This window comes from Neolamprologus multifasciatus, chromosome 14, assembly GCF_963576455.1.
Source record: "Neolamprologus multifasciatus chromosome 14, fNeoMul1.2, whole genome shotgun sequence".
NCBI lineage: Eukaryota > Metazoa > Chordata > Actinopteri > Cichliformes > Cichlidae > Neolamprologus > Neolamprologus multifasciatus.
In genome coordinates, this window is record NC_140452.1 from 20,928,363 (window position 1) to 20,943,844 (window position 15,482).

The window sequence follows — 15,482 nt, forward strand, 5'->3', positions numbered from 1 at the left end:
CGTTGGTGAGTTCTGCGCAGCGAACCCAACTCGTCTGTTTATAGATGTGTGCTAGCAGCTCACTCTCATTTACACCAAAAAGAAGACCGGCAACCGGTGAAATCTGTTGCTCACTTGCACAAAAACGCAGGATTTGCAACTCCAGCATAAATTTAAGAATGCTTGAGTGGGTTTAGTCTGCTTACCAGGAAGGGCTTACACCCCCATCAAAAATAAATATTCTTTTATGTCTACTTCACAGACAGCCATCAGTGGCCACTTCAGATTCAAGGTTTGAAGATGAAAAGCATTGGTAAGGTGGTCCATTAACGAGCACGGCCAGAGGACACATTTAAAATGATTTTTTGAGTTAAGAAGAGCTGAATCCAGAGCTACATGTACTCCCCGGCTTGGGTTGGTGCCAGTTGATGCACATCAAATGTGATAACAAGCAGCATGTGTAGCACCTGAGCACTGGAACCACACGGTGCGGAAACCATAACAAAGGGGATATAAAACGGCAGCAGCTGTGATTAATTTCATTTTCTTACCATGCATGGTCCTGATGCACTCAAAGCCTTGGAAGTCCCACAGCTTGATGGTCATGTCTGCGGAGCAGGACGCGAGCAGTTTGCCTGTGTGGTCAAAGGAGATGTCCTGCACTGAATCTGTGTGGCCCTTCAGCGTGCGTTCAAAGTCTCCTGTTTCATAGTCCCACACCTGATGGACAAAGCAAATCCCTTTGTCAACGTTTGTATACCGCTGATACACTTCATTTCATCACACACCCAAGCGTTGCATCATCTGTAGCTCTGTGTTGTTGAAATTACAGTTACAACAATAAGACGCACTGATGGCAGAAGTCAAAGGAAGCACATACTGAATGCATTTTAGAGCTTGTGGCACCTTAGAGCTGTTCATCAGGGTCACAGCTTGGCCAGAAAAAAGCTAACACGTTACTGTGCCGAGTCTGAGTGCTGCAGATGGAGCACAGTATAGAAAAGTCTAATTTTCTAGCCTGAAAGCTGCTGCGTCTCTAGCTTTAAAGCAGACAGACAGTTTGTCACGGAGGGATAAACCCTTCTTGGTTCCTCTCCTGGGGTGGGGGAATTTTGGGGCAGACGGTGATGGGAGACCCATCCCATCAACTCCCCCATCCTCGTAGTTTCCTTTGCCCTCTTCCCATGAGGAAGCTACAGATGGCTGGGGGAGGTTGTCCTGGATGAATTCAGTGGTTCTCTCCCTCTTTTGTTGGATGTACACATTTCACACTCACACATATAACAGTACTCAGGAGCAGAGGCTAAAGCACAGCTATCCATTAACCTGTAACTCTACACTGAAAGACTGATGATTCAGACTGGCACTGATTAAAAGCCTCCATTCTTTCAGTGAAGATTTTTTTTTAAATATCAAAGGCCGCTAATAATGTGAAGACTCTTTCTATGTGCTATTTGTGAGGAAAGCAATGAGAAAGCTCACACTTCAGTTGTTTAAATTACCCTGACCTCCTGGTGGCGTACCTGAGCACACACAGAAGCATGATTTGCTGTACTCGCATGAAAGGGTATTATAGTTGCAAATCAAGAGAGATTTCTTACGAGCACAGCAGAAAAGGTGTCAGAGAAAGTTCTGAGACGTTCCTCAGAGTGCCGTTTTTGTTTTGTTTTTTTAAAACCACCATGATCATATTCAGGTGTAAAAACCCTTTTTAAAATTTTGAGTAGATTTACTCGTTTTACAGCCCTCAGTTAACTCCTATTTTCATGTATTTTTTTTCCCAAACCCATAATATTTTCATGTTATGGGTTTGGTTTCTTTGGTTTTTTAATTTAATTTTTTTAAATTTTTGCCATGCAAAAAAAAACAAAAACAAACCAGCTTACATCCCATGAAAAGATACAAGTACAAGGGGTTTCTAACAATGTACAACCCAAGTCAAAACTCTGATTTCTGGCTGGTTAGAGCCTACCAATAACATTTCCTGAGGTGGTCTTATGATCTGCCACAACGGCTGCAGATATTGGATTATAAAAGTACCTACACAGTGAAAAGTCACCTCCGGTCAGAACTTCCCTGCATATAAAACATTTTGAGGCCCACAAAATAAGTTTTTGCCTTTCACCAAACATGTGATGGAATTATTTAACCTTTTTTTCCCCCCTCTATTCCCCTCCGGTATAATGGAATTAAATTTAATCAAGCATAAAACACAAAAGACGTGAGAGGTAAGGAAACACAGCTCTAAAGGGCTTAATGTGTGTGTACAGTCTGACCTCCAAAAGCCCTCCCACCATTTACTGGCCTATAGCCAGCTTTTGTTATTGTACCATTAGCTTGGTAGTTTATGGTACAAAGTTTCAACTTGCCAGTAACATCAAGCAAAGTTACTGTTAATAACTTCAATAAATGCCATTAGAAAACATTTTTAAAACAGTCTCATTAAGAAACACTGATTAACTTAATTGCATTTATTCAAGCTTTGAATACATTTTTACCTACTATACATTTTGTCATCATGATCCATTTTATTTTACTGAGTGTTCAGTGCTGCTTTGGGGATTAATAAACTAAAATATCATAAAAAAAACTACAAAAGCAGAAAGATATTGAGCAGTCAGCACAAATGAAAATGAAGCTGCTTACTCCAACGATGAGCAGGCCAGTCAGCATTTTAAACATCAGTCAGTACCAGCTCTGTTTGCCCATTGAGCTGTTATAGTACAGTACAGAGCTGGAGAGGTATTTGCTGGTGCATGAAGATTACAAATCACACAAGGTAACATATGCATTTCAAATCAAGGCTGCATGTTAAAATACTACGAGGTTAGGAATGCCTGTTTTTATCAAAATGATGGTTAGTACATCAAGAGTAAAATTCTGATGAAGCTGGTTTCCTCTATAAATGAAAAGGTTTTTGAATCAGCTGCTATAGAGGAAGTTAACTTCTTCGAGTAGCAGCAAACAGAAATGTGATTACAGTTAATGACCACAAAAAGGTTTACTGCTTTCTTTGTGGAGATTAAACAAATAAGACAAGGTGTTAATTAGTGAGCTTTTGAGGTGCTGTGAGGCAGATTAATCTCAGGAGAGAGCGCTACCCCACACTCCACCCCACCTCACCCCGGGTCCTCATGCGAAACCAAGCTAACATCTACTGCCTCCCACATGTTAACAGGTGGCCTGATTATGAGGTCAGGCAGCTGACAATATTCTCAGTCTGGCCTTTTCTAAGTCAAGGGGTCCGTTCCTTGTTTAAAAAAAAATTAAACACAACGGGTTTAGGAGATGAAAAGTAGGACAAATGGGGGATTCAAAGCAGGGTGCAGAGAGTGGAGGTGACAGGGAAAAGATTTGCCTGAAATCAGGGCTCAGTTTTAAGATTTGGGCCTGGGGCCTCCCTGCTCCTGAGGGAAGGACAGCTGATGGCATGGAGTCATGGTGGGGCAGCTAATGGTTTAAGTGGAAGATGAATGCGCCAGGATGCTGAGAGGAGGGGGTGCAGTGGGGGGAGCGAGTTGGAGGGCAGGGCTGGAAAAGGAAGAAGATGCCAAAACGGAGTGAGAGAGAATTCCCTGCTGCGTCGGTGTAGCCAAGGAGGAGATGTACAACTGTCTGTTATTGTCTCATGAATAAAATATACAGATAACAAACAGCTCAGCGGAGTATTGGCATTGTTCAGTGAAGCAGTGGAGAAACGCAGCTGCAAAAATAGCCCAGAGACAGAACACAGAGTTTATATAAAGGAATCCACGAATAAATACAAGACACAGAGACAGATACTCATATAATCCAGAGTATATCTAGCAAGGAGAGTCAGAGCAGTAAAGGGAAAGCTAAGGGAAGCATCATCCAAAGAAGAGAAGAAAAGGTGTTTGAGTTAAAAATGCCACCAAGTGGGCTTTAAATTAAAAGACAAAAAAAGAGATCATTTTTAAATCTCTAATCAGGAGGAGGTTACTGCTGTAATACTCTAAAGTCAGGGTAGATTGTACCACCAAGTCCAAGAATGCAGATTCTGTTCATGTGCATGTATTTTGATCACTGGGCCAAATTACTTCTTCAGTCTCCATAAAAGTTTTTTTTTAATGTTTTGACAATGACAGCATATTCAAAATACCAAAAATTTAAAAAGGCCACTCAATATATGAATGCCTCTTTTCACTGCCTACAATGCAAACATATCTTGTAAAAGGAAAATGCCATGTTTAAAAAAATAATTTGTTTTTGGACACCAAAACCGTTGAAATGAAAGAATTGAACCCATCCTCTTCTCTTTAAAGACAGCTTACATTAAGCACAAAGTGAAAGGGCAAAACTGGACCGATAAAACAAGGTTATAAAGCAATTTTTAAACACTGATTTATGCTGCATACATCTTTACCTCTGATATGAGGAAGCTCAAAATCAGACACACAAACCACTCATGGAGTCATTTTTTGGGTTTTTGAAGCCATGATATACACGCAATATTGTATTTGAACATTTCTCACAAGCGTAAATGCCTGTTTTATTCCAAACATCATGAATTAAAACATTAGCATACTCAAATATTACCCATGCAGAGCGACAGCTGTGCCATCTGTGCATGCTGGGAATAGAAGGCATCAAACACTGAATAACTGGATTTGTAGAAATTCTTCTAAAAGATGTGACTCTAAACAAAATGCACATTTTCTCAACAAAATGCACATCCACTGCTGGGATACCCATACCAGTCTACTTAACACAACTGTCTTTATTACTCTCCTTTTAAACTAAATAATTAACCGAGCTTAAAAATCCAGCTCCACAAACACAGTTTGAGACTATTTCTTAAACTTTGATTAGTACGATGCTTGAATTTAGAGACAAAATACTGGTCTTATACTGAAGACAAAACTGTCAGTGTTTTTATCCTTGGAAAGCTGAAATGTTCTGAACTCATCATAAGACTCACTGGGGCCACCATCAGCAGCTATGCTGAGCAGAACAACAAACATCAGTAGATCAGGACTATCGGATCATGTGCAAAAGGAGAGCACAGTCCTGCAGGGCTCCGTTAAAAACTTCAAAAGTTATTTGGACTGTTATGTGCAACCTGAGCCCCGAGACAAATTTGTCAGTGAAATCACCTACTGCAGATTTTATTTGGAAACACTTGGCTCTTCGATTTGAAACCAGCAGGACTGACCTTTATTGTTGCGTCCTCAGAGGCTGACACCATGACGCTGAAGACAGGGTGGAAAATTACACGGGTGACCGGACTGCGGTGGCCACTCAGCGCATACTTTTCTGGTGGGCGTGGGATCCACTCTTTGGGGTCACGCTTCTGAGTAACGGGCCCACCCAGAGTGAGCTCATCTTTAGCTTCGTTTAGTTTGGATTCAAGCTCCATCACCTAGCCAGAGAGCACAGGGACAAAAGCTGGTGAAGCATATTGAAATGTGCATTTAGGAGATACGGGAGAAGGAACATGGATTCACGAGACTATTGTTTGTGTTTAAGTTAGTATTTTACATCAACAGTGGTGTCATTGCTTTCTTTGACAGACTTCATTTCAGTGTTAACAACTGCTTCAGCACCAATATCACGAACCTTTCACAAGACTACAATCCCCACAAGCTTTCTTTGAGGAGGGAAAAAAAAAAAGCTCACAAACCTTCTTTTGTAATCTGATGACTGAGGTCCATTTTTTTTCCAAAAGGCCGGCGTACTTCTTATCCAGTTCTTCATTCTGGGGAGAAAAGTGTGAGGGGGGTATCAGAAAAACTGGCAAAGAAAGTCAAAGTCGTGGGCTTAGCATAATCGGTGAGGAGCATGTTGTGTGTGTGGGTGTCAAGGGTGGATAGGGCCATAGTGAGATCTGGCTATAGTTAGAAAAAACACAAAACAAAACAAACAACAACAAAAAAAACCCAAAAAAGGTGTGTGTGTGTGGGTGTGGGGGGGGGGGGGGGGGGGGGGATTATTTACACACCCTTCAGAGGCCAACACCAACTGCAGGACACTGCCAACCTACTGTATGACAAACACACACGCACACATACCCCCCAAGTCCTAATCCTCCTCACACAAGCTAATCTCCTGCAGACAAGAAAGGCTTACAGCCTCACAGCCACACACCCGGTCTTGGAAGCAGTGGTAGAAGTTAACTTGTGGCAGGCTGAAGCCTGATTTCACCTGCAGGCTTATTCCTCGAGTTGGACTCTACCTTTTACGTAACTGGCTTCATGGCACAAACAGGCAACGGAGGAAACAAAACACTGCAGTGTCGTGCTTTCTGTGTCGCTACATATGCACCAAAAGTTAAATACCATATATGTAGAGATTGACAGTCTCACAGAGCATGGTTTTAAAATCATTTGAATCCTTATTAGAAAGGCCAGCAGTGGCATGACTGAAATAGGAGGCTTGCGGCAGAGATGATGTGCAGACCAACCAGGGATTTATTCACCACACACAACAAAATAAATTATGTTGGCCCAGTGGTGGCACGTGGTTCCAGCAGCATTCTTTGATGCTAATTACCAGCATTTTATAGACTGCTACCAATTAACCCGCAAGCCTTACCATTTTATAAGATTACATACAGCAATGTATGAAACTTATCACAGCTTACCTAATAGCCTTATGAATTAGGTTTTACATTTCAACAAATTACATCAAGAAAATGTTAAAAAATACTATTTTCTGCAATAATTTTGTTTGAAAACATCAAACAATAAAACATGACACACCCCATTGAGTGTATTCTCTTATACACAGTGTCAAAGTTAGCTCTGTGTAAAAACATACTGTTTATCAAAGTAACGATGCATAGTGTCATTAAATGCCTTTAAAAAAATAATAACGATAAAAAATAAATAAATCACTCACTCTCATGACCTTCAATGACTAGTCAAAGAAAATCAACAAATCTTTGAGATAAAAACTCCAATTGAGTAATATTTGACATAAACTATAAACTAAGGATAAACTTAGAACTAAAAATAAGTGTGGACAAAGCTTCAAGTTACTGCAATACAACTAAAAATTTAACTCTTAAAAAGAATGAAAATAACAGTGAAACAAAAACAAACAGGAAAGGTCCTTAGGTTTAGTCTTTTTCAGTTTAGTCAAGCCAACGAGCAAACAGCATGCTTTAGTGCACGTTTAGAGAGACTAGGATGTCTGTGAGACATGAAGTGTTGTGTTTGTATTATTAATGTAAGAAGTCAGAAAAAAGTATCATATCTGTGGAGAAAAAAACAAAACAAAACACCACCCGCATTCTAAAAATAAGAAAAACCCCAAACTAACAAAAAACACACAAAACTAAACTGAAACAGGCAAATTTACTCTAGAAACTAAAGGGGGGAAAACTAATCAAAATGCATAACCATAATAATAACCAAGCAGAGCATTTTTATCTTTTTTTCTGAAATATTATTGAAAGTGTATTTAAGTATATACTAAAGTAAATCTGAAGTGTTGCTTTGTGTTGCCTCGCTCTATAAACAATGCAACAGTTTTGGAGGACTCTATGCACATCCATGCCTTTAGGGCGCAAGTACCAAAGCATCAAAAACCCACACTGACAGACAGCCACGGGTGTCAGTGAGGGAGAAAATTAGCAGTGCGCTCCAATTTCACAGCCCCCTACTCAGCCGTGTCTGTTTCCAGACATCCTGGAGGTGTGGAGAGCTGCAGGTGATGTTGAAGCCTATATTTAACACGTTTCAGTGGGAAGAGGTGATTCCTCAGGGCTACAGGAGGTGTTAACAAGAAAGAGAGACAAAGACATGTACGGAGCCCTGTGAAGAAATCGAGCAGATCTATCTCAGATGGACTGAGTGGGGGAACCCAGTTTGGACAAGTCTGCAGTCATCTAATCTGCCATCTGCCTGGTCAACACACACACACACACACACACACACACACACACACACACACACGAGTGCCAGACTTCACTTCTGCCTACCAGCCAATTGGCAGTGGCTAATAAAAAGGCGTGCGCATGTTTATCTGTGCATGCAGGTATGTATACTTTCCGTCAAAAAGGCAAGAAAATACTGGAGCATGACCTACATTAATTATTCCTACCAGTGCACTCAGTCTGTCATGACATTAACTTTAAACTGCTTCTCAAACATCCGCAAAGAGCCACACCGAGGAACACTTAATTCACCAGTAAGAACAAAACCCAACCACACTTAAAAGGCATTAAAAGAAAAAAGGTAACATACTTAACAGTCCTAAAAATAACAATAAAATGTTGTTTTTTTTTTTTTAAAAATGCTTCATCTGTTTAGCCGAGTCCCGTCAAGGTGCGTGTGGCCGATACCCAAAAGGTTGCACCAATCCCTCTGTGCCATTCATCCATTATTTACCCTGCTTCCAAAGGCCTGTCACGTGGAGATCAAGTGGGAGAATAACGGATGAAGACACAGAAGAGAGGGGAGTGTGGTGTCATGTGAAGGCAATGGAAAAGAAAAGGTGCCACAAGGCAGAAGAGTAAGAGTGAGATAAGAAACGCTCTCAGGTGAAGAGAGCTTTAAACAAATAAGCAATAACATGACAAACACTACACAATAAGCTCTAAAGGGCACATATTTTATTTTAGGCTCCTTACTACACTCCGTATCATGTGGAAAAAAATGCAATGAATGAGTTTTAAGTAGGGATGGGTATCGTTTAGGTTTTATCTGATACCGGTGCCAAACCGGTACTTTTGAAACGGTGCCGGTGCTTAAACGGTGCTCGAACCGGTGCTTAAAGAATGGAGAACACAAAATTGGTCCAAAAACCTCTCATGTTCAGCTTTTTTTTTAGTAAAAAGATAACAATGTTAGCCTTTTCTGCAGCTATAGGGCATATATGGTATCACTCTTGGCTGGAAGCAGTGCTTTAACAATGGAAAAAACAAAAACTTTATCCAAAAACCTCTCATGTTTAACTGTTTCCCACTTTTTATTTGGTCATTTTTGCCTTTTTGGCCAGGGTGAAGGGAGTATCTGCCATCAAACAAGAAGACAGCCGCATGTAGCTATGATGGTGTTTGCTAGTTCACCTTACATACATTAAAGTAATAACGTGGTTAGCCTACTCAACGTAAATTATACACGAACAACATTAAGCTACTCACGCAGAGAAGAACGGCTGCTGCTGCCATCATCATCCTCATCATTTCTGCTACACTGGCAGGGCTAGGGGCCAGGACTCTACTCTTCAGCTTTTTGGGGGATGTTGCTAACTCTTCGTCCGATAACAGGCACCACATCTGCAGTAGATGCGCTCGGTGTGAGGTCTCGCAGCAAGCTATCAAATACGGCGCATTTTTCGGCTTTTAAAAAAAACGCTATGCGTCGCCAGGTGTTTCATCGGATTTCAGGTGTTACCTCCTTTCCACAGTATCACCTTAAAGCACTTGTTGCAGGCTGCTGAGTTTGCATCTTTTGCTGTGAAGTACAGCAAGACTTTTGACCGCTTCGCCTTGGGCATTTTTAATCTGTAGCTCTGCTCTAAAAGAACGTACGTACCTGGACCCGCCTACTATCCCCGGAAACGTAAAATGATTGGCTAGAATTCAAAGTGTATCACATCTCAGGAAAAAAAAGCACCGAAATAAAGCACCGAAATGTGCGCTGCTTTTCGGTCTGGTTACTACCGTTTATGTCAGAACCGGTGCCATCATGGCACCGGATACCGGTACCCATCCCTAGTTTTAAGTGACAACTAACACAGGTGACTGACCGGTGTTTATTGATTTAACCTACAATAAAATGACAATTACTCACAAAGTTATACTTTTTTTGTGGTTCATGTTGCTAATTTTAAGTTACTAAACACCCCAGGCTGAAGATGCTTGACCTTTTCAACACGTACTCCTAAATCCCGCCAAGCAGTGAAGTCCCACCTCTCCCACTGTGAGTGCTGGAATTGAGTGCTGGATTCACATTTCTTAATTACATTAGATGTTTGGTATTTTTGTTCCAATGCATACATTATAAATAAATAAAACAACATTACAATTCACACCTGTCTAAAACAATGTCAACATAAACTGAACTTTATGTCTGGTTTGTTTTATGCATGGCTCCTAATGCTATAGCTACACCAGAAAATTCACACTAAGCAAGAAGAGGAAAGGTACATCGAGGAAAAGAACATGACCCAGATGTTGTTTTTAGGGGCTGACACAAAAGAAAAAAAATGTAAGTGTAAGTGCGGCACCACTAACTCTCCAAATTCCATGAGTGTCTCCAAAACACTCAATATAAGCAGCATAAAAATAAGACTTCAGGGCCCAACATTTGTGATAGGTGTGCCTAATAAAAGGGTGACAGAAGGAATTAATACATTCATATTTCATCAGAAAGGAGAGGTATTAATGTTTTTTTAAGTATATATGTTAATATATATATATTAATTTAATTAAAAAAGGCTTGCAGCACAAGCCACACCAATCAGACAGAGCATCCTGACCAGGAGCAGGTGCTCCAGGTCACACTCCTGAACATACTGACAAAATAAAACATGTTCATGATGGGAAATAAAGTGGAAATCAACACCTACTGTTTGTTTAAATTGGTCTGATTGGCTGTGTGGATGTATGTGTCCGTCCTTAATCTACTCACATTATCCAATTCCGCCTCCTTCTTGAAGGTGGAGTATGCTTCTTCATATCCATTGGAACGTAGATAATCGGCTATGGCTCGATTTCTGGAAAACAGACAAAGAGGAACCATAATTAGTCGTTCCTGATTAGCAGACAAGATAGTAGTTAAGCTGCCACCAGAAACGACAACGCAAGTAATGAAGCTGCATTCAACAGGGTGAAACAAAGACAGAAAAATCATCAGGTTCAGGAAACGTGCCAGACAAAGACACTTTATATGCTTTTCACACTCCCAGACTGTTATCATACTATATAATAATAAAAATGCTTACTTAACACTACCAATAGAAAAATACACACTCTCCTCACTCGCTCTTACAGTCACACAGGCACACCCACCCCTCTCCACCCATCTGACAAAAATTGAGAACATATCTGTCTGGCTTCTATAATGAGCTCTTGTTGCTGTGGGCAAATAATGGGAATGGGCGACTCCCCCGTGGTGTACATATAGGTAAAATGAAAGCCAGTGTACATCCCACCATCACCTACTTGTACAGAGAAGGAAAACAGAAATCATGGAGGTGGGAGGGAATAACCCCTGTGACCTCTACGAGCTTTCTGTTGTTATTTTAAAAACAGTCGATCTCCTGAGTTTAGGAACCAAATCTGCAGATGTTCAAAGACACCAGATCTTTTGAGCAAGACGGCACAAAAGGTGGTGTGAGGATGGTGACAGCAGTACACAACAGTCCTACTATTTCAAATATGTGAAGAGAGATGGCTAGATAGGAAAGACAATAGAGTAGTGAGGCAGAGCAGGGACAGAGGAAGCTACCTTCATTCTTCCTGTTTGTGTCTTCTAGGGAAATCCAAAGACCCCTGTGAGGCACCCGGCAAACGTACACATGCACACACACACGCACGTCTGGTTCATGACTGCAGCCTCAGCAGCAGTTCAATTTACCAAGAGTTATTAATGAGGTTCAAGTCAGTATCAAACAGTTCGGGCTTTATATTTTACACCTAATTAGACTCTCAGGAGGGTGCACAACAAAAGTGGATTATATATTTAAATTCTTCCTCTTGGTGATTTTACAATTTCAATTATAATTTGAGCCCGAGCATAATTTAATGTTCTTGTGGCAACTACCAGTTTAACTGCGACAAAGCAATATGATAATGTTTTAATCAGACCTTCATTTATTATCCAGTACAGCTCCACTTACAATGTGGACACTGCCGTGCAGGTGTTTCATTGTGTTTTACTATTGAGGTGCATTTGATTCACTACTGAAGAAATATAGTCACTGCTTGTCTAACCCATTCACCGAAGTTTCCCACATACTCATGTTTGGTTTGTGTGTGCACTTGTACTTGGTTGATGAGTGCATGACTACATGAATGTACTTCACCTGGTGGAGGTGAAGAAGCCTCAGCCAAACTCTAAACCATCAGCAAGCCTGCTCTCTTCAGCATTAGACTGGGAACTGTGGACATTTTTGAGTTCCCAGACCATGTGACACCAACCTTCTTGAGGCCAGGTGTTTTACACACACAAGTTTCTTCCAAGCAGGTCTTTCTATTTAACCTCACAGCTTCCCAAGAGTATTGCATGGAAAAAGCAAACGATTGCATATGGCTGAAGTACTGCGAACTGACAAATCAGTGCCGGAGGAGCAGCTGGAGAATGTACTGTGAGTCCATAGAAGTGGGATGCTGATGTTTAGCTGCCTGCTCCCTTTGTAAGACCTAGACCTTTTTGGGCATCAGAGGTGCTGCAAAGGTGAAGGCCATCAAATTTGTACAAAGGGCCCCCAGGTGAATTTGAATCAAAAGGTCCAATGGTGGGTCAATGCTGCTGGCAAACAAGTCGGGGCCCGATTAATCCTGACTGGGTCACCTTAGCAAGGGGAGACCAGAAACCCCCGATGATCTCAGGATAGAACAGCAATGTGTCCCACCACATCTATGAATGCATCTAGAAACCATCACAGCTAGACCTCAAATTCTAAAGACACAAATTGCCATTATACTGTGTTCAATAAGCCTGTCCATTTAAAGTTTGACTTTGCAAGCATAAATTAGAAGAACTGATCAGCTTCTGTTGCTACAATTTTTTCAAGTATTTTTTCATTAATAGCATATGTTATATTTATATTAACTGTGAATTGCCCACCTAAACTCAATGCGCAACAAAAAAAAGCGCAGAGCTCATGATCAGGCAAGTGGCAAGGCAAGTTTATTTATTTAGCACCTTTCAAACACTGAAATTACTAAATGTGCTTTCTAAGATCGGGGGAGGGGGGGGGGGACTTTTCTTCAGGGTGAATTTGGATTTGTGTTTTCTTAAACCTTTTCCAGCTCCACCTTCAGTCTTATATCACTGTCATGATCCAAGCAGCCAGGAACACACAGGCACAAATGTAATCTTCAAAAATGGGTTTTATTATACCCCAAAAAGGACAAGATGATTACAAAAATTCAAAATAACAAAAATAAACTTTTTAAGAACCAATTGGGCCCATAAAAGAGGTTAACTTAACAGAACGCTACTCAAAAGTCACTTAACAAAAACATAACTCAACAAACTGACCTGCCCAAATGAGAAACAGCTCCAGTTATTTGGCAAATGAATAAACCATTATATACACCAAAGGTGAAAACTAAAGAGATAACAGCTAACCATCATTCAAGAAGAACCCCATTCCTCCTGCATGATCACAATAGATGGTCCAGTCCACTTTATTGGCTTCTGCATTTAAACCAGCTCCACCCTCAGCCTCCTCTTTCAGCCAAACCAGGAAAGACTGGAGCGGAGGTCAGGTAACTCAGAAAGAGCAGAAATATAATCAATGTAACATATACCTATATAAAATAACAAACCATGCAAAGCAAAGTCTATGCCACCATTTGGGCTATAGCTTAGTGCCGTCATGCATTACAGGTAAAAATATCAAATTAGTTAACTTATGATCACAGAAGCTTTAGAGCATAACGTAAACATAAGACAAAAGACCAAATTAATATTACCTAAGTATCTCAATTGTTTGGTTGCATGCAGCCATCACAATCACCTACCTACCAAACCAAACAAAAACTGATATAAAACTAAACCGCCTTAAAAAGAAATGCAAATTTCTTTAAACTGATATACAATATTTTCTGGGTCCTCCTGCTCTTTTGCACACCATTTATGCCAGGAGATGCCAGACAAGCTGTCAGGCAGGCACTGCTTTGAGGTGCCAATGTGACGGGGGTGTGGGGGGTACAATCTGTCAGCCCAGCCTGTGCCCCCTGCACCCTCTCGGTCAGGGTTGAGCACAGAAACCCGTTTCTCTCTGCCCACCAGAATCCTTGTGACAACAGGCCCAGACCTTATTAAGGCTCAAGGTTAGCAGGAGGTTATCTACTCCTCTGACAGCCTGTTCAAAGCCTAGAAGACAACCAAAGGGAGGGGGGAAGCACAAAGTCTTGAGTGTATAAGCAGGTGAGGAGGAGAAGGAGCTGAGGCACAGAGGATGCCTTTGATATGTTGATTGATGTATCCATGATCTCTATCGCACCACAAGAAGGTGCAGAAGATCACTTATTTATATATAAACCATATGGTGGAGCAGGACTGTGCATTTGACGTTCCACACAAATCTCTGGCAATTATGAAAAGATTATAAAAATTAAATAACCATTTTGTCCTTAGCAATGGTGTTCTCATTCAGACCTTTGTAGAGTGGAGTGAGTGGCTCTAAAGGAATTAGGACTCCTGGATTTATAACAAAGCATCACACTTTCCAAAGGGGTGCAGCTACATTAGTTGATCTTAAGACCAAAATAATGGAAATGCAGACTTTTGTCAGCACGACTAGTGAAATCAATTCAGCTGTTAACAAACACTTCAGTTTCAGATTATTCTTTAAGGTTTTACAAACACACAATATTTAAAATATTAATTTATTGTATTAAATGATCATGATCAATATTAGAGCAGGATATCTCAAAAAAATTAAAATAAAGAATGACAAATAACTAAGAACAAACAGCTACACAGGCAAACGAATGAACAAAGGGAGGAATGACACACACACACACGATCAGAAGTGGTCAACAGAGAGCCACACTGCTCAAATCAGTCATCGGCATAGGGGATGCAGCGCTGACGACCGCCACTTCACATTGGATGTGCCAATTTTTTTTTATTTTTTTTTTTAAAAGAAACAAAACAAAAAGAGTCTTTAACCATCTATAATCCTCATGACTGGGATGAAAAGAGAATGGGGGAGAGAGAAAAAATGGGGAGGTGTACAAATATCAACAGAAGGAGAACAGAGTTTCCATGGTTACAAGCAGCCCACAGCTAGATGACGCGATAAGGAGACAGTGAGAACGAGGGCAGGGCGAGCAACGTGGACAGCCAGGCCAGAGAGAAGTGAGGAACAAGAACAATAGATGGCCTGAAAGCCTGCATTAGAAGTCCCTGCTTCAGTGAGATCTCCGTGATGACATCAGGGGATGAAATACGAGATTAATCACTCACAAACTATTCAGAAACTCTCACACCAGCATCTGTTTACAAGTGTTAGCAATCTAGTGTCATTAAGCAAAAGCCTACGCAAGCCTCACGTGGGTTATAATACTGGCATGCTTCATCAGACCTCTACGTTTTCTTAGGCATTACAAACGCTTGATGGTCCCAGAAGAAAAGCCTGTGATGCAGAGAGAAAAACAGGGATGAGAGGAGGAAGAGATGCATGACCTCATCCTTCTGAGAAGAGAGGGAGTCAGGCATCCAGCTCGTCTGCCAGTGACATCACTTCCTCGCAGTTCCCACTCCACTTTTGCTTCCTTTTAGAAATGAGAAGCACGAACACAGCCTCCCCTAAAGCTAAACTAAATCAAACAAATAAAGCAGATTATTCAATTACCC

General features: G+C 41.0%; 1 protein-coding gene across 1 annotated transcript in view; it reads right to left on the reverse strand.

The window, feature by feature from the left end:
* Positions 1 to 15,482, reverse strand: part of LOC146503997 (lissencephaly-1 homolog) — a 31,151-nt gene that overhangs the window by 6,438 nt on the left and 9,231 nt on the right. Inside the window, exons 2-5 of the mRNA XM_085131712.1 lie at positions 10,578 to 10,662; positions 5,621 to 5,695; positions 5,153 to 5,359; positions 531 to 699 (exon numbers count right to left, since the gene is read on the reverse strand). Of these exons, the coding sequence (XP_084987838.1) occupies positions 531 to 699; positions 5,153 to 5,359; positions 5,621 to 5,695; positions 10,578 to 10,662 (536 nt within the window). The remainder of the gene's footprint in view (positions 1 to 530; positions 700 to 5,152; positions 5,360 to 5,620; positions 5,696 to 10,577; positions 10,663 to 15,482) is intronic.